Source organism: Quercus lobata, chromosome 9 (assembly GCF_001633185.2).
Source record: "Quercus lobata isolate SW786 chromosome 9, ValleyOak3.0 Primary Assembly, whole genome shotgun sequence".
Classification (NCBI taxonomy): domain Eukaryota; kingdom Viridiplantae; phylum Streptophyta; class Magnoliopsida; order Fagales; family Fagaceae; genus Quercus; species Quercus lobata.
In genome coordinates, this window is record NC_044912.1 from 30,837,290 (window position 1) to 30,863,810 (window position 26,521).

The 26,521-nt window shown below is 32.0% G+C and overlaps 2 protein-coding genes across 2 annotated transcripts; one reads left to right on the plus strand and one right to left on the minus strand.

Moving 5' to 3' along the window:
• LOC115961569 (wall-associated receptor kinase 1-like) lies at positions 1-6,416 on the minus strand. The gene is made up of 4 exons (XM_031080530.1): positions 6,348-6,416; positions 6,077-6,215; positions 186-986; positions 1-65 (listed from the first exon to the last, which is right to left on the minus strand). Exons 1-4 carry the CDS (start codon positions 6,414-6,416, stop codon positions 1-3), a joined length of 1,074 nt encoding a protein of 357 aa, XP_030936390.1.
• On the plus strand, positions 6,075-25,371 carry LOC115962313 (wall-associated receptor kinase 1-like). Its single transcript, XM_031081225.1, has 3 exons — positions 6,075-7,002; positions 7,361-7,558; positions 23,836-25,371. Exons 1-3 carry the CDS (start codon positions 6,600-6,602, stop codon positions 25,047-25,049), a joined length of 1,815 nt encoding a protein of 604 aa, XP_030937085.1. The 5' UTR covers positions 6,075-6,599; the 3' UTR covers positions 25,050-25,371.
• Positions 25,372-26,521: the final 1,150 nt, after the last annotated feature.

Here is a 26,521-nt window from a genome sequence, read left to right on the forward strand (position 1 = left end):
TCATTTTATGGCAAGACATGCCAAGTTTGTAAACGAATGTGATATATGGGTGGAAGATATCCCACCTATGATTGTTAATCAAGTGCTAAATGATGTAAGTTGTATGGCTCCCATTTCGGTTTAATGAAATTATATGTTGAAGATCAAAAAAAAAAAAAAAAAAAAGAAAGAAAGTGCATTTTTACCTGTCAACAACTCTGTCATAACAACACCAAAGCTATAGACATCACTTTTTTCTGTTAGTTGGCTAGTTTGCATGTATTCTGGGTTCAAGTACCCCAAAGTTCCTTGCACCAAAGTGTTCAATTCTGTTTGATCAAGAGGAACTAGCCTTGAAGCTCCGAAGTCAGCCACTTTTGCTGTGTAGTTATCATCCAATAGTATATTCATAGTCTTCACATCTCTATGTATAATTGGCATTGAAGCTGAAGAATGCAAATATGCAAGTGCCCCAGCAGTTTCTGTTGCAATCTTCAGACGTTTTTCCCATGTAAGTAAGGGTGATAGACCTTTATCATGAACATGGGTAGAAAGAGTTTCGTTTGTGATGAATTCATAAACTAGTAAAGGAACTTTTGTTTCTAGACAACAACCAAATAGCTTAACCACATTCCTATGGTTAATTTGGGAAAGAACAATCATTTCATTTATGAATTGCTCGATTTGGCTCTGATCACCAATCTTGGATTTCTTAATGGCAACCACTATTTTATCCGACAATACTCCTCTATACACAGCTCCATAACCTCCTTGGCCAAGAACACTACTCTCATCGTAGTTGTTGGTAGCCTTCTTGAGCTTTTCTGTAGTAAAGATTTTGGTTGTCTCCACAGACTTTTGGTGATTAGAGAGTTGTTGTTTTAACAGTAAGCCACCATTTTGTTGAAAGAATTTTTCTTTGAGTTTGATGAGCTTTCCTTTTTTCAATCCCCAATATATCCAAGAACATCGCAGAAGCAGTATTAAGAGGCCTATTATGCTGATACCTGCGCATATTCAAACATGCACTTTCACTAAGTAAAACGTTTTAACTTTATACTCTTCTTAATGCCATTTCCTTTTTGATGGCAAACATTATGATAAGTAAAAAGTCTTCATATATAACTTACATATCATATGAAGATGACTCGATCAAGATTTCATTTATAGCGTAGATGGTGACTGCCACAGTGGCACATAAATATAAATTTCCTATGAGTGGCTCTAAAATCTGGTTCATGTTAAATTATATTAAAAACAAAAATATAAACCAATTGTTTTGAATTGACATCCTTTTTAAAAACCACAACGTTCCTTTCTTAGTTGAGAAGAAGACAATTAGCCATGAAGCTATAATTTCTTCAAAAATATGACGGTACATATATCAAAGAATTGAACCTCCCATTAGTAGTACTATGAGGCAATCCATATTGTTCTTGCACTTTGGGGTAGCGAAACTAGTTGAGAATCAATAGCCTCGTTTATATAAGCAATGCAGAAAAGTCCTAAAATTTATTTTTCTCTTTTTCTTGGTTGAATATGTCTAAATTTTTTATTGTAGTTTAAATTAAATAGATAATAAACAAGAATAAAACATCGGGTTAATAACATTTCTTCCACTGAAGAGCTCAACTCGTCACCTACTAAAAAAAAATAAAAATAAAAACTCTTATATTTAATATTGAGGGTCTGTTACGCATATCCTAAGAAGTACACTCTTGAGTTTTAGTTGCATACCTTTTGCGATAAAAGTTATAACTAAAAAGAGTTTTAACGTTTAAAATTATTGACAATAATATATATATGTTAAAGTGCTTTGAAATTGTTATTCTGTTCAATAACCAAATCCAGAAATTGAGAAAGTGCTTTTCAATATAGAAAATGATAAAAGAGTATATACTAATAAAAGTGTTTTGTATTTTCATACTTAAACCTTTAAAAAAAAAACAGAACCTACTTAGTTCAATTAATGTCTAACATTTACTATTATTTTTTATCCTCATGGTCATCAGTAGTTCTGTCTCCAAATTGATAGACATTGTGTATTATTATGAAAAATAAGGAGTATTAGACTAAATAAATTTATCATTCGTTAAATTTTTTAAAATTAAACTAAGAGCATTATAACTCAGTTAATTGACAATTTCTTATGTTTTCATAACCTCTTAAATTTAAACCTCCCTCTTCTGTTGTTACTGTCAAATTATAAAAAATTAAAAGGTATTTCAACACTACAAAGTTCTTATGCGGTTGTAAGGGGTACAGACATTTTAATCCTATGTTTTTGGATAGGGAAGAGGAGGGAGTTTATCCAAACATAGCATAAAGGTAGGGTGCTAGGGCTAGGCACTACCAAACAGTGTAATTTGCTTCCGTACGTCTTTATCTTTGAATTTTCAAATCGTTGGTGACATTCTTTTAACCTAACAATGGTTTGTTTTACTGTAATCAGGTCAACAGAGAAAAAGATAATAAAGATTATAAAATCTTTTTTTTAGAAAAAAAGGGGTAACGATAAGTGAAACATGGCAAGGGGATAATTCCAAAAAGGCCAACGTCAGTTGACAAAGACTAAAAAAGTGTCGAGATATTTCTCCGTTTTGAAAACTAGACGTTTGTCATTTAGGTTGCGTTTGATTCATGTAAAATATTTTTCGAAAAATATTTATTTTTTGAAAATATTATTTTTCGAAAAGAAAATTTTTTTCAAGTATTTGGTTGTATTATGAAAATTTTTCTAGAAAATAATTTTATGTGTTTGGTAACACTCTGAAAATGCTATTTTCCACCACCACCCTCACAAAACCCACCACCACACAACAGGAAAACCACCAAAACACCACCACCCACGCCGCCACAACAACAACAACAAAATCAGAGATCAAAGAGAGAAAGTAAAAAATCAAAATCACAAACAAATTTTATTACAAAAATTTCAAACGAGAACGAGAACGAATCGGTGCGAGTGGGTTCGTCGGTGCGAGTGGATTCGTCGGGGTTCGTCAGTGTGAGCGGGTTCGCAGTGTGAGTGGGTTCGTCGGTGCGAGTGGGTTCACGGTGCGAGTGGGTTCGTCGGGGTTTGTCGGTGCGAGTGGGTTTGTGGTGCGACGATCTCTCTACTCTCTCTGTCTCTCTCTTCACGCGTGGTCCGAAAATGGTGAGACGATCTCGATGATCAGTGACTGGGTTCGACGAGGGTGGGTTTGAACGATCGTCTTGCTCCGATGCGATCTTCTTGCTCTGACGTCGGCGATCTTCTTGCTCTTTCTCTCTCTCTTTCTCTCTTTTATTTTCCAAGGCCGGAAATCATTTGAAGTGAAAATGAAAACGGAAATGATTTTCCGTTGTTTTGGCTCTCATTTTCGGTCAACTGGAAATGCTTTTCAGTTTGACCAAATTTGAAGTAACAACCAAATACCCAATTTTTCAGAAAATCATTTCCAGAATCAGTTTGAAGTCAATTCAAACACAACCTTAATTGAAAAAGTAGTGTAAATTCAGCAAGCAAAAGAAAATTAAGACGAATAAGTCCATTTGGTAGGGCCGTCTGTGTTTCTCTTTTGGTTGAAAGAAATTGACTTTTAATTGTGAGTGCGTTTTGATAGGTAAGAAAAAGTTAAACAGAGCGTGCCCCCCCCCCCACAAAAAAAAAAAAAAAAATGAAAGAGTGAGGAAGAGATCAAATTCAGAGAAAATAAAAGTAGATCAATAATTTGATTGCCAAATTGTACTTTAGGCCTGTTTCAATTTTTTTTTCCTCATATATTTAATTCTGTCCTTTAATTATTAACTGTGTTAATTTTGTATTTCACTTCTCAAACTTAAATCAAATTTATCTTTAATTATGTCACCTTTAACTTACAAGCATAAAATTGACTTTAATTTGAAAGTTTAGGGATAAAATTGAGTAAATTTTTAAAATTAAAGGATAAGATTGACACAATTAATATTTAAGAAGTTTTAATTTGAAATTTCAAGAAAGAAAATTATACAATTCAATGTATAAGAACTGAATTGAAAGTGTTACAACTTTTTTTTGGTTAAAGTAAACAATGTAAGAATGAAAATATAATGAGTTATGGTTATATTCTATCCAGATTTGTTAATTTTGATCTTTTGCATAGAGAAAAAAAAAATTTATCACAAAATTTATTAAAAACAATTTAGTATAAGAATATAATAGAAATTTAATGTAAGGTTTATTTTCTTCTGCCAAACCTATAATTCTTACCAAACAATGCTAAGTTAATTTTTTTTAACAATAAATTATGAGAGTTCTACCAAAAAAAAAAAAAAAATTAACAAAGTCAATTAATAAATTTTTTTTGGGATTATTAAGTTTTCAATGTATTTTTTTTTTTTGTAAGTGAAATATATTTTTTTGAATTTAATTTTTTGTTTTATTTAATTAATAAGATTAAGTGGTCATTTTGTAGATGGGTGAATATTACATTTCATTTTGAAAAATAAGTATAGATTGTCTATGACAGTCAATTATTTTTATTAATTAAAAGTTGAAACATCCAAGTAAAGATTATTAATGTTATAGCCAAAATTCTAAGTTTACCTTAATATTCTTTTTCATCTTTTGGTGGTATGCTACGCTACGAGTTGCTCAATAACTTTGAAGGTTTTAGGTGAAAATTTTAATTGAAATTTTTTTATATTTAAATAATAATTAAATAATATTAATTAAAATTTTTATTTTTAATTAAAATTTATTTTTTATTTTTATTTATTATATAATTTAATAAATGAGTATTATTAAAATATAAACGAGTTAATATAATATACATCAAATTATTAATTGGTATAATAATTAATAAAGTAAAAACTTGAAAAAAAAAATATATATATATATATATTATTTTGAGTGGGTATTCATTGGGTGTGGTCCGTGTGGGTGGATTAAGGAGTTTGTAACTGTGTTGGTGGGGGCTATAATTGTTTTCCACTTTTTTTAGATTATAAAATATTATATACTCAACAACTATACACTGTGCCTGTGCAGTGCTAAGTCCTGTCACTTTATCAAGTATCAAGCTTTGTACAGTGTGCACTGTCACTGTGCAGTGGCATTAGTGCTGTGGTGTGTGAGCAGATAAAAGCAAACTCAGCGTATTGTCTTTGTCCTTTCAATTAAGTAGATTATAAAATATGGGTAAAATTTCTGTCCAGTCAGTGTCACTGAATGCGTTGGATACGTGACATATGTCCAGATTAGACACATGTCACATATCTAACGTGTCCAATGGTCAGTATCATTCAAGAGAAGTTAAGTCCAAAAAAATATAACTTAAAATGAATGACTAAGCATAGAGCATTTATAATAGTGAAACTAAAAAGTTAAAAAGCTATTTTAGCTCTATCAAAAAAAATATACAACGGGGAAGTTAAACCTATTTTTTATTTTTTATCTTTATTGTTACAGTGCATATCTATAGATATGCACTGTAGCTTAGAGGAAAAAAAAAGAAAGGAAAATTTATTCTCTGTCTGGTTGTGTGTGACTATGATGGTTGTGTGTAGTAGATATATTATTTTATTATAATAGATATCTTATTTTATTGTGATATTTTTATTATTTTATTATGTTAAAAGTTAAAATAGATTTACTGTTACAATATATAGGTAAAATAAATAAAATAATTTTATATGATGTAAAATAACTAAAATTTTAACTCTACTGTTATAAATGCGCTCATAATGATAATCATTATATGCGAATTCTCACTCTATAAATATTGTTTTCTATGTAGATAGTAGAGCATCTAGGTTGTAAAAATAGTATGGCGTGCTCTATTAGTAGCAAGCGTCACCATCGAGTAATGACTCAATCAGAGGCAACAGATAAAACAATATTTTATCACTGGCTCAAAGGGTATTATTCTTTTAAAACAAGTACTTTACTGTATTATACGATTATTAATCAGTCAATAGTACAAGTTATTAGTCGTTATTAGGACCTTATCAAAGTCTACTTCACGCAACACATGCACTGATAGCTGTAAAGTTGTAACACAAAGGCCAATGCATTGTTGAGTCTTTCTGTGTGCTTTTAAAAAGTCCGGCATCTATGAAGTTCTCCACACACTACAGTAAACACTTCTCAAAAATAGTGGTGCTATGGGTTTCCATAGGATGCTTGTGCAACTCACTTGGGCTGGTGTGATATTATCAGACATGGCAGCCCCAGCAACAGCAACAGCAACAGCATTTCCATCAGCCCTGCCTGACTGCCCCGACAAATGTGGAGAAATACAAATTCCATATCCATTTGGCTTAACTGAAGGTTGTTATCTGAAAGGAATTACAAGTTTTTTCATCAATTGTACACTCAATTCGAGAGGAGAACCTCTGCCACTTACTGGAAATGTCACTGTTACAAACATTTCCATTATCCAAGGCCAGATTGACATCTTGATGTATAACGCCATGGACTGTTACAATGAGTTGGGTACGCGTTTGAGTTCCAAGTGGCAGTGGCAGCGAAGGCTCTATAACCCAATTTTCACAATTTCTGAGACTCAAAACACGTTCGTGGCCGTTGGCTGTGACACTTACGCTTACCTTAATGGGTTTCAGAACGATCAACCCTTCTCCATCGGCTGCCTATCCAGATGTCAAAACATAAGCAATGTAGTCAAAGGGAAAAATGCTCCGGAATTGGGTGTTGCCAGATGCAGATTCCTGGAGGATTGAAAAATATTACTTTGGAAGCATATAGTTTTAAGAAACACAGTTTTGTCTTTGATTTCAATCCATGCAGCTATGCCTTTATTATCAGAGAAGACAAGTTCAAATTCTCCCCAGCTTATCTTACCACTCTGCAAAATAATATAACCCTTCCGATGGTTCTTGATTGGACAATTGGTAGTGAGAAGTGCGATCTTTCTGGGAACAAATCGAATTACATATGTGGAGAGAATAGCGAATGTGTTAATCCCATGTACGGGTCTGGGTACCGTTGCGAGTGCAAGTACGGTTACCGTGGGAACCCATACCTCAAATATGGTTGCCAAGGTATTCAATTTAGTTACTACTAATTTACAACAATTTTTTCAGAAAAAATAAAACATATTTTGATGAATTTCTACTGTATTATGATGCCTTATTTTGGCGACAGAAAATTTTTAACAATTTTTTTAAAACAATTATTTAAAGTTTAAACTGATAGATTGTGATTTATGCATAATAATAATAATAATAATAATAGTGGGTCTATGTATAAGTTATGTACCAATTTTAGTCTCTAAAATTACTATTGCAATAGGTTCATTTTCGTTTCAGTCAATGCTTTTAGTTACATTTTTTCTGTTTCTTTTTTAATTTTTTGGATTAATTCTTCTTATTTACTCTAAAATGAACTTTACAAATACAGATATTGACGAATGTAAAGAGCACAATAATTGCACGAACAAACAAAGATGTGTTAATAAACCCGGGAGTTATGATTGTTTGTGCAAAAAAGGATACCATATGGACAAACTCGAAAGGGAATGTGTCCGCGATCAACCAGCTATTCCACCGTCTAGTCCATCAACTGGTCAATCATCACTAGCAATTTACCTCGCAGTTGGTGAGTATATATATTGTATGTTTGTATTTGTGCCCTCAGATTTTCCTCACAGATCAAGATCCTGTGCAATAATAAGTTAGTGCATGAGGTGCAATACCTTAACAATGGAAGGGAGCAAAAATGAAATTTTACTTTTGCTCTGAAAGATCGATGAGGTATTGTATCTCGTCATCCTCTCATATAGAGGATTCTATGAAATCATCTAGTGGGATTAATCGATTATGATTAATGATTTGAAATCAGTGCTATTTTCATATTTCATAAAAATATTTTCTGAGATTAATTTCTAGAGATAAGGTCCTAGCATTACTCATAAACATTATGATTTTCTGAGGTAATTTCTGAGATTTATTACATGCATTGGGTGCATGTATTTGTGTGGGCGTCTACCCCGTAGTGTGAGAGGAGGGATGCTATATACATGCACTCATTGCATGGTAAATTTTCCTACTTAAAAAAGGTGTCAGTGATTTAAAAATTCAATTAGGATCTGATTAGTTAGAGAGATTTTAAGGGTGAAAATGGAGGGGAGAAAAGTGGAGGGAATGAATTTTTGGAATGTTTGGTTGAAGTGATTTTTAGAGAGAAAAATTGGTAAGGCTCGTGTTTTCTTTCCGGATCTACCATATTTCAATATCCTCATATTGAAGAGAAAATATGAAGTAAAACAAGGAGATTTGTTCTTTTTATGTTTTAGACACCAATACCAACACCAACGTTAACTGTTGATTTTATCTTTTCTTTCATTTTTGGACTTTTTTTTTTTCTTTTTAAATGTTGTCTCATTTTTTTTTTTTTCAATGTTGTCTGAATCTCACGTTTGTTTTATTTTCTTTATTTTCTTTTTTTGGTGCTCATCTGTTTCTTTTCTCACCAATTTTGGCTTTTTTTTTTTTTAAAAAAAAATTGCATTCTTGAATTTTTTTTTTAAAAAAATAATAATAATAAAGTGTCCATTGGATCATACACTATATTTTTAATAAAATAATAATATGTTATTTTTTTTATCAAATAGGGATATAATGGTAAATTTATAGATACTCAATCTTTTATACTCTCATTTTTTTTTCTCAACCAAATAAATTTGTTTTTCATCTTTCCATATTTTCACTGCTCCCAACCAAACACAAAAGAAAAAAACTAAAATCTTTTTTATCTTTTTATTTTTTCTACCATTCCAACCAAATGGACTCTAAAAGATTGTTCACTAAGGCTAAGCCTTGCGATCTACTGTACTACCTTTTTTAAAAGAAAAAGAAATTAAGCTAACCAAACTTTGACTACCCAGGAGTGAGCACAGCAGTAATATAGAAGCATAAACAATGATAAAATAGTTGATAAGGAAGATAATAGCAAAATAGATATAGTCAAAAATAGATTAAAACAGGGTATGGAATATAAAACTGAAACAAATAAAATCTTACTTGAAAATACTTCTGTCTTTGATTAAACTTGAAAACAAACTGTCTTTCTTACAAGCTTTGAAAATAAGAGCTGTCTAAAGAGTTACAAGATTACAAAATAAAATCTGTAAAGGGTTATAAGGTTGTCTGTCTGGAGGAAGGTTACAAGATTACAAAAAGAAAGTAAAGTACAAAAGTCTTTCTAAGGGAGAATACAAAAGTCTTTCGGGGAAAGGGAAAAAGAAAAGCTAAAAGTCTTTCTGAGGATTGGACCTTGGAATTGAAAAGGAAACTTAGACCTTAAAACTGGACCTAGAATTTGAACTTGTAATTTTGGACCTCCATTGACTACCCAGGAGTGAGCACAGCAGTAATATAGAAGCATAAACAATGATAAAATAGTTGATAAAGAAGAAGATAGCAAAATAGATATAGTCAAAAATAGATTAAAACAGGGTATGGAATATGAAAACTGAAACAAATAAAATCTTACTTGAAAATACTTCTGTCTTTGATTAAATTGACTACCCAGGAGTGAGCACAGCAGTAATATAGAAGCATAAACAATGATAAAATAGTTGATAAGGAAGATAATAGCAAAATAGATATAGTCAAAAATAAATTAAAACAGGGTATGGAATATAAAACTGAAACAAATAAAATCTTACTTGAAAATACTTCTGTCTTTGATTAAACTTGAAAACAAACTGTCTTTCTTACAAGCTTTGAAAATAAGAGCTGTCTGAAGAGTTACAAGATTACAAAGTAAAATCTGTAAAGGGTTACAAGGTTATCTGTCTGGAGGAAAGGTTACAAGATTACAAAAAGAAAGTAAAGTACAAAAGTCTTTCTAAGGGAGAATACAAAAGTCTTTCGGGGAAAGGGAAAAAGAAAAGCTAAAAGTCTTTCTGAGGATTGGACCTTGGAATTGAAAAGGAAACTTAGACCTTAAAACTGGACCTAGAATTTGAACCTGTAATTTTGGACCTGAAATTTGGACCTAAAATCTGGACCTCAGAACTGGACCTATCTTCTGTCTTCGAAGTCTGTCTATTTATAGATAAAGTGAACCATGATAAGTCTTCAAAAGTAACCTGAGTTAAATGAGGTGAACTCAAGTTAATCTGTCGGTAGAATCTTGAACAGTAATAGTTTGTCTGTATGTGAATAATATTCTGTCAAAATATCTTTCAAAATATCTTTCTGGATCTGTCTGTATCTGTCTGAACTGTAATGAATCTGTCTGGAAGCTATTCATGCATGTCGGTGAATAGTGATCTGTCTCTAGTGAATAGTGATCTGTCGTTGGTGAATAGTGATCTGTCGTCGGTGAATAGTGATCTGTCACCGTTGTCTGTCGGAAAAGAATTCTGTCTGTCTGTGCCTTCTGTCTATCAATCTGTATCTGCGTAGTTATCATAATCTAGCAGATCAGAGTTGTCCTCATCATGCTCGTGGTATACTCCATAACTATTTCATAGGGCACAATATGAAATAAGACGGTAAATAGGACCACGATCCTTTGCTGTCATTAGTCTGGGATCCTTAACAATCTTTCTTTGCCCAATAAGCTTTCTTGCTAAAGGTCTTGGACCATATACAGCTATCCTGTTGGTGTAGCCATATAAGTGGAAGCCTTCTCTGTCTAATTCTTTCTGTACATCATTAATCTTGTTACTCATAAAATTAGACCATTCTTGAGCCAGAGTACCTGGATCATCAAGTGATAAATAAATATCTCCTGTATACCAATTATGTTCAGGGATACAACCCCAATCATGGATAAGAACTAAAATGTGAGCTGGTTGAACTTCCATATAATAGCTATTATTCCAGGCTGGAAGAGTACTCCAGACTAGTAATTTCATATAATTAAGTCCTCCAATCTGTATGGCTGCTTCTCGGATGACATTAGGAAATAAACTGATCTGATCTGCAGAAGTTATGGTTAATTTGCTGATAAACCCAGCTTCTAGCATTTCAGATAGCCAGAAAGGATCACAAATTACTAGATCTTCTGTCTCTGTATTGATAAGTAATCCCGGGTAAGGATTGTATCTGTCTCCTAGTCCTTCATAAACTCTGTCTGCGTTTCCAAAACTTTCATACCATGTAGCTTTATGAGATAGCCATGTATCGTCTGTCATATCTTCTGTCCTGATAATTGCTGTAGAAACTAATACTGTGAAAAGATGAATCCATCTGTCATAAGAACTTGTTAGGGCTTTATGAGTCAATATTTTCTGTTGAATTTCAGGAAGTAAAGCTGTGATGGCAAGTCTCGTATTTTGCTGAATCTTAGGGTGGAGCCTTGAAAAGCTTGTTCCCATAAGATAGCTTTTTAGAGACTGTGATTCTGTCATTGTGGAGCTTGAATCTCCATCCTCCTTGCCAGGGAGTTGACAACTAAGTGCTTCAATAACTGCACCAGTGTTAACAAGATGTAATTCCAAAGCCTGAAGGGTCATTTGGAATAAGGGTTTCTGTCTGAGGGTAAAGACTGCCTGTAAATTATCAAGAAGTAGTTTAATATGAAAAAGGTCTGTAAATTCTCCATCTTGAAACATAAATTCACTGTCGGGCACTTTTTGCAGAATTACACTTTTATCACCACATGAATACATTGCCTCTGTTAGCAGTGTATCCTGAAGGGATATTGTCTCTTTCGAGACGCCTTCATGCATTTCCGAAATTTTTACTGAAGGTTTTCGGGTACCTTTGGGTTGCACCGCTGGTGCCTTGCCCTTGTCTTTCTGAGAGAATCTTTTACTCATGGTAGTCTGCAATTGGGTTTTTGGAAAAGGATTATATTTGGAATAGATAAAAACTTCTTTTGAAATTCTTCTGTCAATGTCTTTCTGTGAAATTCTTTTGAAATATTTTAAAACAAGAAAAGCATTTATAAAATAAACAATATTTATAAAACAAACATTTCTTTGGACACTTTCGTGCTCTTGCTGAGTAGCAACGGTATTAGAGTAGTGATGATGGGATCTATCAGGAAAAGTGATATTCAGAATATTTCTAAAAGCTAGTATGATTCTATCCATGCATATATTACTATATATCTCTTCGTAAAGTCTTTCATTAATAGGACAATCTATTAGGGGATTAATTTTGTCTATAGGGAGATTAAATCTGTCATTATTCAAGAGATTATTACAATTAATATTAATGTTTAATAAAGAAGAGTCTGTCAAAGATTCTTTTATTAAAATATCTGTTATATGAATATTTAAAAATGCTATAAAGGGTGTACATTTGTCATTTAGTACTTCTATCAGTTTATCAGTATGTCTGTCATTATTATTAAAAGAAATAATAATTTTACCATCTATATTCTGTGTGGGGGCAATAGTCTCAAATTGCCATCTGTCAGTCCATATACTATTAGTCCATATATTCATATTTCCATCTTTCGTGAATTCTTCTGTAGATTGGACTTTATGTAAGAAAGCAATAGAAGAATAAGAACATATCTCTGTCTCTTTGTCTTGCTTATCATTCTTTTTGTCATTTTCTGTCAATTGATTAACAAGTAGCATTTCTGTCTTTAAAGATGACAAACTTCTTTCAGTTCTATAGATCCCTCTTTCGTTGATATCTGTTAAAATAATAACCTTTTTGGAAGAGTGTATTTCTGTCAAGACAAGTGATAAAATCAACTTAAAGAATATATCTTTTTTCCATATATTAATTTTAATTCCTTCATCTGTCACTAAAAAGGGATAAATTGAATTCATAAAAGGAGTTCCTAAAATAATTTTAGAAGGAAAGTCTTTAATTAAAACAAAAGCTGTCTCAAAATATATTCTGTCATGGCATATATGATCATTAGTTATTTTATAATTAATTATCAGTTTTTCTCTATTGTCCTGAATTAATCTTTCAGATGATTTATCATAATACTTTAAGGGTATTAATCTTTCTTGTATACAATTTATATCAGCACCTGAATCTGTCCAAGCAATTTCTGTCAAAGAAAACTCTAAAGTAATTTTTGTATGCCATTTTTTGAAAATTACTCTGTCAACTGAACTTAAGAAATTTTGTCTATCAAATTTATTACTATTGTTTGAAACATTAATATCTGTAACTTCTTTATCTGTAGGAGGATCAAAGGGGTCTATCATGGAATTAGAAAATTCTTTTACAATATTATGTTCATTTATGTCTGTCAGATTTTCTTCTTTAATTTCCTTTTTTACCATTTCGTCTTCTGTCAGTAGAGCTATTTTTATCTCTACACCATCTTGTTTTAATTTCATTTTTACCTTTTCTTTCTTGTCTTTTTCTTTCTTTCTACAATCCGTAACATGGTGACCATATTTCCTGCACCTAATGCAAGCAATAGGTATTTCTATAGAGTCTTTTAATTTTAATAAATATTCTTTTTTCTCTTTATGGTGATTTGGTAGATTGTCTATTAGTTTTATTATTATGTCTTTTTGTTTTCTCTTTCTTTTATTAATTTTAAGTGGGTTGGTTGATTTTAACTCTTTCTTTACTTGGTCTATTTCTTTTTGACTAACATTAAATATTTCCGTTAATTCTTTTATAATATCTTTCTCAAATTCTAATTTACTAATTTGTTTAATAATTCTATTATGTTTGTCACATTGTTTTTTAGTATGTCCATATTTTTTGCATTTATGACAAATAGTATTATTAACCTGTCTGTCAGTTTTCTCATTATCTGATAACTCTGTAGTATTTAAAACTTTTATGTCTCTTAATCTGTCTGTTTCTAAAGGTAAACTTAAAAGTTCTATCTTTTTAGCCAATTCTATTAAACTGTGGTTTTCAGTTCTGTCAATTATTTTAAGTCTCTCGTCAATTTCTTCTTTAAAACTATTACTCTTTTTGTCTTTTACTTCCATCTTTACTTTCCCTACACTATCACTATTGCCATAATTATTTTGCCTACTATTGTGGACTTTGACTTTTTCTCTTTCATGTCTCATCTTTTCTTCTATTTCTATCTTCCTACGTAGGGATTCTTCACTACTATTTGTTTTTGGTTTTTGCATGTCCTTTACTTTCCCTACATCTTTCCTATTTTGTTTTTCATGCAATTCTTTCAAACTATCATCATTATTTCTAAAACTATCATCTATCACTATTTCTTTTTCTAGCTTTCTACGTATAACACCTTCATCTTTATGTCTTTCAATTCTTCTTCTATCATTTGTCTTTATCACTTTCTCTACATCTTCACTATTCTGTCTTTCAAATATTTCTTTCATCTCTTTTACCATTCCTTTTCTTATTATTTCTTTCTCATTATCTATCAACTTCTCATGTAGAGATTCTTTCTTGTCTGTCTCTATTAGGCTTCTTTGTTTATCTGTGTCTAGTACTGAACTAGAAATTTCTTTTAGTCTGTCATTTTCTATAGTACTTCTATCTCTTATACGTGTTACTCTTTCCGTAATAGGGCCACTTTCTAATCTGTCAGTTGCTTTTAACATTTGTAAATTCTTATCTATATCTTTTGAATTACTATTTATATACCAATTATCTGTCACAGTTTCTGTAAAAGATGATCTATGATGGGGTCCAAATTCTATATCTTTTTCAAAATGTGAATTTAAAGCTTTCATTCTTTCATAGAGGTCCAAAAAGCTATCATTTTTCTTTTCAACTTTAGTATATATAGCAAATCTGTCAATATTTTCCAAGGACTCCAATTTTCTATTAATTCTGTCTAAAAAACTATTATTGTGGTTATTAGTCTGTCGGTTGATTTTATCATTTGTGAAATTACACCAATTATTTGTGTTACCATTATAGTTATAATTATCCATTTTTCTGTCAGAATCAGAATCTGTTTCATATTCCATATCACTATTTGACCAATTATCATCTATATCTGTCATGCTATAACCTTCATCATAAACTATATCATCATAGTCCATGTTTCAATTAGTGTGTGCCTAGCCTAAGTGTGAACAAGCAAACAGATGATGAGCTGATAAATGTATTTATTCTCTTTCTAAGCAATTAATAATTACTGGCGGAACTATTACTAACCACTGGTATCCTTGCTATCGGGACCACCTCCTCGGGAAACTCCATTGCGGGACCACCCAAACAACGCCTGTCCGTCGGCTACAACAAAGGGGCTGACCAACGCGAAACTATGGTTTGCCAACGAGTCTCTAGGCTGACCAACGCTAACAAGGAGCAAGTAGTGGCTATGTAGTAATATAAGTTCCTAGTAACTTCTTAATTGCAAAGAAATAAAACTCATACACCTACCATCCATGGCTCTGATACCATTGACTACCCAGGAGTGAGCACAGCAGTAATATAGAAGCATAAACAATGATAAAATAGTTGATAAAGAAGAAAATAGCAAAATAGATATAGTCAAAAATAGATTAAAACAGGGTATGGAATATAAAACTGAAACAAATAAAATCTTACTTGAAAATACTTCTGTCTTTGATTAAACTTGAAAACAAACTGTCTTTCTTACAAGCTTTGAAAATAAGAGCTGTCTGAAGAGTTACAAGATTACAAAGTAAAATCTGTAAAGGGTTATAAGGTTGTCTGTCTGGAGGAAGGTTACAAGATTACAAAAAGAAAGTAAAGTACAAAAGTCTTTCTAAGGGAGAATACAAAAGTCTTTCGGGGAAAGGGAAAAAGAAAAGCTAAAAGTCTTTCTGAGGATTGGACCTTGGAATTGAAAAGGAAACTTAGACCTTAAAACTGGACCTAGAATTTGAACCTGTAATTTTGGACCTTGGAAATGGACCTCAATTCTGGACCTGTCTTCTGTCTTCGAAGTCTGTCTATTTATAGATAAAGTGAACCATGGTAAGTCTTCAAAAGTAACTTAAGTTAAGTGAAGTGAACTCAAGTTAATCTGTCGGTAGAGTTTTGAACAGTAAAAGTCTATCTTGAACAATAATAGTCTATCTGTCGGTAGAATCTTGAACAGTAAAAGTCTATCTGGCAGTCTGTCTGGGTACGCATACTGGTGAATAGTAACTTTTCTATTTGTGAGAATCTTTGTACGAAAATATTCTGCTAAAATATCTTTCTGGTCTGTCTGCATTCTATCATTTTATCTTTTGGTCTGTCGGTCTGTCTTTTGTCTTCTTTTGCATCTCTCTGTCTTTTGTCTTATCTGTCACATGTCATAAGGGTCTTGGGAATCTTGAAATGCTTCTTGATGAGTTCTGTAGTTTGGAGAAGAGGATTCCATTACTGTGTCATCTTCATCATCTGATATTTGTGATGCAGCTTCAAGCAGTTGCTTTTTGAGCTGTCTTCTGTCTGAAACAGAGGCAAGCTGGCACTGAACTTGACTCTTTTCTAAAAAGAAATTAGAACTTTCTGTCTGGGAGGAAGAGGTCTTTTTCTGTAATTCTTGGCAAATATGATCAAAATTAAACTTATTCCACCATTTTAATTTAAACTTTCTGGCGAGCATAGGAAAAGGATACTGGGGATGCTTTTCTATCTTGTATTCCCATCTGATGATCCATGGGAGATCTGGAAACCTGTAAAAGAACTGTAAAAGATGTGGGAAATCCCTAAGATGCAGTATGTTAGGTTCTTTCTTGAAAGTCTCATAGGCTTTTAAAAGATTAGGAGGAAGAATCATAGCTTCAGGACCATAGGAATTCCACCAGTCAATGAACCATCTTGGAATCATCATGTCTTTCTTTCTGTACATATCAAACCGGAAAAACCAAGTATGCCTGTTAATATTATTTTGAAATAAAAGGAATCTGTCCCAAGCTTCCATATAGTCATAATAATTATAAAACTGGGGCTCAAAAGGTACAGAAAAGTTCCTTGTGATCCAGGGTTGTGCTTTCCACTGAGAAGGGGTTAGAATCTGTTTTATAACAACTTTAGAATAACCAATTCTGTTTGGTTCCTGGGAACAAGGCATATGTGTAACTAAAATTGAGTCTGTATCTACTAAAATATGCTCATAAAATGTCTGGGTCTTAAAAGTTTCTGTCTTAGGATGTTCCCATCCTGGGGGTATGAGCTGTCGGACAAGGGAGAGGGTGTCTTTTATGTGGTGTCTTTTATGTGCTGGTATTCTGGTTCAATCCACAAAATAAAATTCCATGAGTCTTTTGGGATCTCAATGCTGTGATCTTCTTTTGGGATTTGGGTCTGAGTTTCTGGAGAGGTAGAGGATCTGTATTTTGGTTGGTTGGAAGGAGAGGCCAAAGGAGGAAAAGAAGATGCAACTACATTAAATGGTTTCTTTAAAGGAGGGGTTGAGGAGGTTGAGGGTATGGCATAAGTCTGTTTGGATGTTGGATTGGGGCTGGGGGAGAGTGGTTGGAAAGGGTTTGGGCTACAGATTAATGGGGATCTGTCTAGAGATTTATTTGAAGAGAAAGTGGGTGAAGTGAAAGAGGGGCAAGGGAGGAATCTGCTAGGGGGAGGAGGAATTGGGGGAGCAGCATAAGACTGTCTGGTTCTGGGTTTTGGGGATTTGCTCTTATCTGCAGGGGAGCTCATCTTCCCTGTAGAAATTCACGGGTTAAAAAATCAGGAATTGAATTAGTTTCTCCTTTAATATATTCAATGTCAAAGTCAAAAACACTTAAAATAGCCTGCCATCGAGCAAAACTCTGTTTGGAAACAAGATTTTGAACATCTTTCTGTAAAACTTCTTTAGCACTTTTACAATCAACTCTGATTAAAAACTTTTGATTAAAAAGATCATTTTGGAATTTTGAAATACATAGTATGATAGATAAAATTTCTTTCTTAATAGTGCTGTAATTCTGCTGGGTAGCTGACCAAGAGCCAGAATGAAATCTAACAATTTGTTCTTTAGCATCATTTGTTGCTACCTGTTTTAGGATTCCACCATAACCTATGTCAGAAGCATCTGTCTCAACAATTTTAAAAGTATTAGGAGAGGGAATAACAATACAAGGAAGTTGCTTAACATATTTTTTAATCTGTCTGACTATCATAGTATGTCTGTCTGTCCAAGGTGGAGGATTCTTTTCTAATCTCTTATACAAGGGTCTGCATATTTTTCTTAATCCTTGAAAATAATCTGAAACATAATTTAAACTGCCAAGAAATCTCTGTAATTGATTTTTATCTTTTATCTCATCTGGGAATTTATCTGCAAATTGAATAGCTCTGTCAATAGGGCTTAAAGTTCCCTTATAAATATTATGGCCTAAAAATCGAATTTTATCTTGAAAAAGACTTATTTTAGAGGCTGAAACAACTAAACCATTTTGTTTGATTACTCTAACAAATATATTCAAGTGTTTCCAATGGTCATCTATTGTTTTAGAAAAGATTAGAACATCATCTATATAAACAATGGAAAAGTCTGTGAAAGGTGTAAATATGTCATTCATTATATTTTGAAATTCACTGGGTGCATTCTTCAAACCAAAAGGCATAACATTCCATTCATAATGACCAAAAGGAACTGTAAAAGCAGTTTTATATCTATCTGTCTCATCTATCTGTATCTGCCAAAATCCACTTTTCATGTCAAATTTAGAAAATATGGTTGCTTCATGAAGTCTGTCAAGAAGATCTTTCTTATTGGGAATAGGATATCTTATCCATTGTAATGCTTTATTTAAAGGTTTATAGTTTATGACTAATCTTGGAACTCCTCGCTCCAATTCTGCCTGTTTATTAACATAAAAAGCAGCACAACTCCAAGGAGACTTGCTCTTTCTGATTAATCCTTTAGTTAACAGATCTTCAATTTCTTTCTTACAATGTTCTAATAATTCATTATTCATTTGTATTGGCCTAGCTTTAGTAGGTATCTGTCTTTCATTAAAATCTTTCTCATAAGGTAACTGTACTATATGTCGATGCCTGTGCCAAAAGGCAGTGGGTAGACTAGAACAAATCTCTGTCTCAATCTGTTGTCTAAATAAATTTATTTTATTATTTAGTATAGGGTCAGTTAATTGATCAGTTATTCTTTTGTATTTTATTTCTGTCTTTAAAGATTCCAAATGTCTATTCTTTCTGTCAATTCTTTCTCTATCAATTTCCTTTACTATGTTATTAAGTGAATAAATATCTTTTGGAATTGGTGGCAAGATAAATTTAAAAAGTATATCTTTCCCTAGGACATTAGTTTTAATACCTTCTTCTGTCGTTAAAAAGGGGTAAAGTAAAGTCATAAAGGGGTTTCCTAGAATGATTTTAGAAGAAAGGTCTTTAATTAAAACAAAAACTGTTTCAAAGCAAACTCCATCATTACATATGTGAACACTAGGTATTTTATAATTAATTATTAATTTTTCTCCATTAGCTTGAGCTAGTCTTTCAGATGATTTTTCATAATACTTTAAAGGTATTAATCCTTCTTGTATGCAGTTCATGTCAGCACCTGAATCTATTAAAGCAATTTCTGTCAAAGAAAACTCTTTATTAATTACCAAGGTAATTTCTGTATGCCATTTTTGGAAAATTACTCTGTCAATTAAACTTAAGAAATTCTGTCTATTGTTATTATCATCAAATTTTCTGTCTGGGGGATTAGAAAATTCTTTTAAGTTAATTAATTCTGCAATATTTCGCTCATTTATGTCTGTGGAGTTTTCTTCCTTAATCTCTTTAATTTCCTCTTTTACCATTTTTGCTTCTGTCATTAAGTCTTGTAGATTTACTTGTTTTATTTTCATTTTCATCTTTTCTTTCTTTCTATAATCCGTAACTTGGTGTCCATATTTTTTAGATTTATGACAAATAGTATTATTACTAACATGTCTGTCAATTTTTTCATTATCTGAAGACTTAGTTGTATTTAGAACTGTTATATATCTATTTCTGTCTGTCTGTAAGGGTGTATTTAAAATTTTCATTTTTTCAGTTAATTCTGTCAAACTGTCATTTTGGGTTTCTATTATAGATCTTTCAATTAATTTTAGTCTTTCATCTACCATTTCTTTTAAACCATTACACTTTTTGTCTACTTCCACTTTTACTACACTATCATTATTTTCTTTTAAATTACCATAACTATTTTTTCCACCATTGTTGACTTTTTCTTTTTGTCTTTCATGTTTCATCTTTTCCTCTATTTCTATCTTCCTACGTAGGGATTCTTCACTACTATTTGTTTTTGGTTTTTGCATGTCCTTTACTTTCCCTACATCTTTCCTATTTTGTTTTTCATGCAATTCTTTCAAACTATAATCATAATTTCTAGGACTATCATCTTTTCCTATTTCTTTTTCTAGCTTTCTACGTATAACATCTTCATCTTTATGTCTTTCAATTCTTTTTCTATCATTTGTCTTTATCACTTTCTCTACATCTTCACTATTCTGTCTTTCAAACATTTCTTTTATCTCTTTTACCATTCCTTTTTTTATTATTTCTTTCTCATTATCTATCAACTTCTCATGTAGAGATTCTTTCTTGTCTGTCTCTATTAGGCTCTTTTGTCTATCTGTGTCTAGTACCGAACTAGAAATTTCTTTTAGTCTGTCATTTTCTATAGTACTTCTATCTTTTGTAAGATCTTTTATTTTATCTTCTACACGTGTTACTCTTTCCTTAATTGGGTCAGTTTTTTCATCAACTAATCTGTCAGTTACTTTTAATGTCTGTAAATTCTTATCGACAACTTCTTTTAAGCTATTATTTAAATACCAATTATCTATCATAGTTTCTGTAAAAGATGATCTATGATGGGGTCCAAATTCTATATCTTTTTCAAAATGTGAATTTAAGGCTTTCATTCTTTCATAGAGGTCCAAAAAGCTATCATTTTTCTTTTCAACTTTAGTATATATAGCAAATCTGTCAATATTTTCCAAGGACTCCAATTTTCTATTAATTCTGTCTAAAAAACTATTATTGTGGTTATTAGTCTGTCGGTTGATTTTATCATTTGTGAAATTACACCAATTATTTGTGTTACCATTATAGTTATAATTATCCATTTTTCTGTCAGAATCAGAATCTGTTTCATATTCCATATCACTATTTGACCAATTATCATCTATATCTGTCATGCTATAACCTTCATCATAAACTATATCATCATAGTCCATGTTTCAATTAGTGTGTGCCTAGCCTAAGTGTGAACAAGCAAACAGATGATGAGCTGATAAATGTATTTATTCTCTTTCTAAGCAATTAATGATTACTGGCGGAACTATTACTAACCACTGGTATCCTTGCTATCGAGACCACCTCCTCGGGAAACTCCATTGCGGGACCACCCAAACAACGCCTGTCCGTCGGCTACAACAATGGGGCTGACCAACGCGAAACTATGGTTTGCCAACGAGTCTCTAGGCTGACCAACGCTAACAAGGAGCAAGTAGTGGCTATGTAGTAATATTGAATTTTTGGAATGTTTGGTTGAAGTGATTTTTAGAGAGAAAAATTGGTAAGGCTCGTGTTTTCTTTCCGGATCTACCATATTTCAATATCCTCATATTGAAGAGAAAATATGAAGTAAAACAAGGAGATTTGTTCTTTTTATGTTTTAGACACCAATACCAACACCAACGTTAACTGTTGGTTTTATCTTTTCTTTCATTTTTGGACTTTTTTTTTTTCTTTTTAAATGTTGTCTCATTTTTTTTTTTTTTCAATGTTGTTTGAATCTCACGTTTGTTTTATTTTCTTTATTTTCTTTTTTTGGTGCTCATCTGTTTCTTTTCTCACCAATTTTGGCTTTTTTTTTTTTTTAAAAAAAAATTGCATTCTTGAATTTTTTTTTTTAAAAATAATAATAATAAAGTGTCCATTGGATCATACACTATATTTTTAATAAAAATATAATATGTTATTTTTTTTATCAAATAGGGATATAATGGTAAATTTATAGATACTCAATCTTTTATACTCTCATTTTTTTTTCTCAACCAAATAAATTTGTTTTTCATCTTTCCATATTTTCACTACTCCCAACCAAACACAAAAGAAAAAAACTAAAATCTTTTTTATCTTTTTATTTTTTCTACCATTCCAACCAAATGGACTCTAAAAGATTGTTCACTAAGGCTAAGCCTTGCGATCTACTGTACTACCTTTTTTAAAAGAAAAAGAAATTAAGCTAACCAAACTTTTTTTTTTTTTTTTTTGGCTGGGTAAATGAGGGGGACAGAACTCTCAAGCTATAAGACCCAGTGGGATTAAGCTAACCAAACTTGGATGTTTGTGCTTTAAAGTTATTAATCTTTACTGTGATGCTTCAAAGTTTACTTAATTTCATCTCTCTATACATTCAAATTATAATTAATTTTATGCTTATAAGTTTAAGGTTTTTTTTTTTTTTTTTTTTTTTTTGAGGGGAATATGTTTAAGTTGTTAAAATTAAAGATAAGATTGATTTAGTAACACAATTAATAATTAAAGCATAGAAGTAAATATGATGACAAAGAAATTGATTCAGACCGTAAGTATATAAAATTGGCCAACAAAAGGTCTCTAGTTAGTGATTGCTGCAGAACTATTCGGTTTAAATCTTTAATTAGTCAATCCATATGCTAAGCACTAATTAAAGGTAGACATTCTCTTTAACTTGTTCTTCCTATCAGACGCACTCACGATTATTTAATAAATTTATACTTCACTTTCTCTAGTTAGTTATTGCTGCAGAACTATTCGGTTTAAATCTTTAATTAGTCAATCCATATGCTAAGCACTAATTAAAGGTAGACATTCTCTTTAACTTTTTCTTCCTATCAGACGCACTCACGATTATTTAATAAATTTATACTTCACTTTCTCTACCAAAAGACAAACACATATTTACCCTACCCAACGTCTACTGCTCAAAAAGGAGAAATATCATGACCCTTTTTTAGTCTTTTTTTAAACTCACGTTGGCCTTTTTGGAATGCCATTGCCATATATGTTTGGTCACGTAACTCACGTTGTCTGCAGGAGAAATATCATCGTTATCCTTTTTCTATTTCTTTTTCTTTTTATAATCTTTATTATCCTTTTTCTCTGTTGGTAATGATGGAAGCAAATGACAGTGTTTGGAAAAGAACTTACTAATGTTAAAATTTTGAGCTAGGGTAAAGTAATTTAGTGTAATACTCCTTATTTTTCAATGTCTTTCTATTTGGAGAGAGAACTACTGTTGACCATGATTTAAAAAAAAATAATACTAAATATTAGCCATTAATTGCGCACTAATTAGTTTATTTATTTATTTATTTCTTGTTAATGTTTAACTGTTTAAGTATGAAAATACAAAACACTTTTATTATATTCTCTTTTTACCATTTTTCATATCGAAAAACACGATCTCAAGTTTTTTATTATTATTTTTAGGTACACACTTTCTCAAGTTGTCAATTTATTATTGAACAGAATACGGGCATCAAAGGATATTAACATAATAGTTTTGTCAATCATTTTAAACCTTAAAACTCTTTTTGGTTAGGACTTTTAACGCAAAAGGTCTATAACTAAAGTAGGTTCGGTATCTCAAGGTGCAAAAAAAATATGGATTGCATCTTAGTACATATTAGTAGGAGTTTCAAATCTTTGATATATATGCCCTGATATTTTGGATGAAATTATATATTCTTGGCTAATTGTCTTCTTCTCAACTAACAAAGGAACATTGTGGTTTTAAAAAAGGTGTCAATTCAAAACTTGGTTCACCAGTCTCATTTAATTGTCTATATTTTTAATTTTGATATAATTTGACATGAGCCGGATTTTAGAGCCACTCGTAGGAGATATATATTTATGTGGCAGCCACCACCTACGCTATAAATGAACTTGGTCGAATCATCTTTATATGATATGTATGATAAATATTTAGACTTTTACCATGCTTACCATAAAAAAGGCAATGGTATTAACAAAAGTATAAAATTAAAACGTTATACTTGGTGAAAATGCATGTTTGAATGTGTGCAGGTATTAGCCTTATTAGCCTCTTAGTGCTGCTTCTGGGATGTTCTTGGATATATTGGGGATTGAAAAGAAGAAAGCTCATCAAACTCAAGGAAAATTTCTTCCAACAAAATGGTGGCTTACTATTAAAACAACAACTCTCTAATCATCAAAAGTCTGTCGAGACAACTAGAATCTTTACTACAGAAGAGCTCAAAAAGGCCACCAACAACTACGACGAAAGTAGAGTCCTTGGTCAAGGAGGCTATGGAACTGTGTATAGAGGAGTATTATTAGATAACACAATGGTTGCCATAAAGAAGTCCAAAATTGGTGATCAGAGCCAAATCGAGCAATTCATAAATGAAATGATTGTGCTTACCCAAATTAACCACAGGAACGTGGTTAAGCTATTTGGTTGTTGTTTGGAAACAGAAGTTCCCTTACTAGTTTATGAATTCATCACAAATGGGACTCTTTCTAACCACATTCATGATAAAGGCCTTTCAATCTTACTTTCATGGGAAAAACGTTTGAAAATTGCAACAGAAACTGCAGGAGCACTTGCATACTTGCATTCATCAGCTTCTATGCCAATTATACACAGAGATGTGAAAACTGCAAATATTCTATTGGATGATAACTACACAGCAAAAGTGGCCGACTTTGGAGCTTCAAGGCTAGTTCCTCTTGATCAAACAGAATTGAACACTTTGGTGCAAGGAACTTTGGGGTACTTGGATCCAGAATACATGCAAACTAGCCAACTAACAGAAAAAAGTGATGTATACAGTTTTGGTGTTGTTATGGCAGAGCTGTTGACAGGTAAGAAGGCACTTTCTTTTGATAGGCCAGAAATTGATAGAAATCTAGCAATATCCTTTGTTTCTGCTATAAAAGAGGATCGCCTACTTCAAATTCTTGAAAATCACATTGTCAATGAGGGTAATATTGAACAACTAAAGGAAGTTGCTAATCTTGCAAAAAGGTGCCTAAGTTTGAGAGGGGAGGATAGGCCTTCTATGAAAGAAGTGGCAGCAGAGCTAGAGAGATTGAGAATTATGGGAAAACATTCATTGGGAAACATTGATGTCTATACAAAAAAGACTGAGTACTTACTTAGTGCAACTAGTCACTCTTTCAATGTTGATGTTGACATTGGTTGTTCTACTAGTACAACTGCTGAGTATGATAGCATCAAAGGCCAAGAATTGAAACCTGTGGAAGATGGGAGATAATTACTTAGTCCTCGGTAATATATTGGCATCAATTAATAATTGAATTTGATATGGTATTACAATGGTCTATGTAATTTCGAAGTACTCAACTCATAAAGTTGGAAGTTTTAAAGTTGTTTGGAAGTGTAGTAATTTGTGTTTGTTTTGTGAGTTGTGTTTTGAGTCTTGACTATTTGAAGTGTAGTAATTATGGGAGAGGTTGTATGTTAAGGCTTGTTATATATGTATTAATGGTAGAAATGTTGGAGTCCTAATCAAGTCTTTTGTATTGATTTTTTAAATGGTTGTTATCATTTGGTTGAGCATAGCTCTCATTTATCTATTTATTTTTCTTAATTGCGCCTTTGAAATTTCCCAATTTTTTGTTCCTTCCTCTTTCACCCACATTAGAATTATTGATATATATCTCTTGATAAGCAAGAACAATTAGACTATTTGATAGTAGTGGAGGTGCAATTGCACTTTTGTTGTATGGCATTATTTTTGGGGTTTCTCTATTATATAAAACTTCAAACTTCTTATCAAAAAAAAAAAAAAAACTTCAAACTCAGATGAAAATATGAATACTGCCTCCCCCGAAACTTCGATTTTTACCTCTCAAAATTTAAAATTTAGATCTACAACTCATTTGGCTCCTCAAACCCCCACACCCCCCCCCCCACAAAAAAAAAAAAAAAAAAAAAAACCCAAATAAATTGGTGTGTAAAAAAAAAACATTTAATTGGTACAAATAAAAATAATACATCAAATGGCCCATTTGCCTATGGCCCTCCAATACCAATTAAACTTAATTCTCCTTTAAAACATTCCAAATCAAAATAGATCAATTTTAGGAGGAAAAAAAAAACCAAATCAAATATGTCTAGTTACTATGTGTTTGTCGTGCACCTGCTTTCCCCTTTGTGCTGCCAGTCACCTTACCGTGAGTATGTGGTCGTCCAGCCTCCGAATACAATCCAAGCCTGCAATGACCGCCACTGGTACAGATCTCTCGCTTTCCCTGTCTCTCTTTCTCTGCTGCAGTAACTTTGCTGAGTTTCAAAATTGGTGGCTATCATTTTTTTAGTTCTTTTTATTTTTTGGATGGAGTGTGGCTGTCCCGGTTCATAACTTTTAGAGCACTCTCATCAACTGTTTTAAAAAAAATGCCATTTTGACACACCAAAATCTTACTTTATTATTTTACCACATCATTTTATAATATCCCATTTATTAGATGTTTTATTTTTCAATTCTATACATTAAAATAATATATTAACTACTCCCTATCATCATCATCATCAACAAGAACAACAACGGCACAACCACCATTGCCACAACCACGGCCACCAACAACCACTGCCACAACAACACCGACAGCCACCACCGGCACAAACCCACATCCACCAACGCCACCTCTAAAAAAAAAAAAAAAAAAAAACACACACACACAACCAAAGAGATTGGCACAAATTAACCCACATTCCAAACCC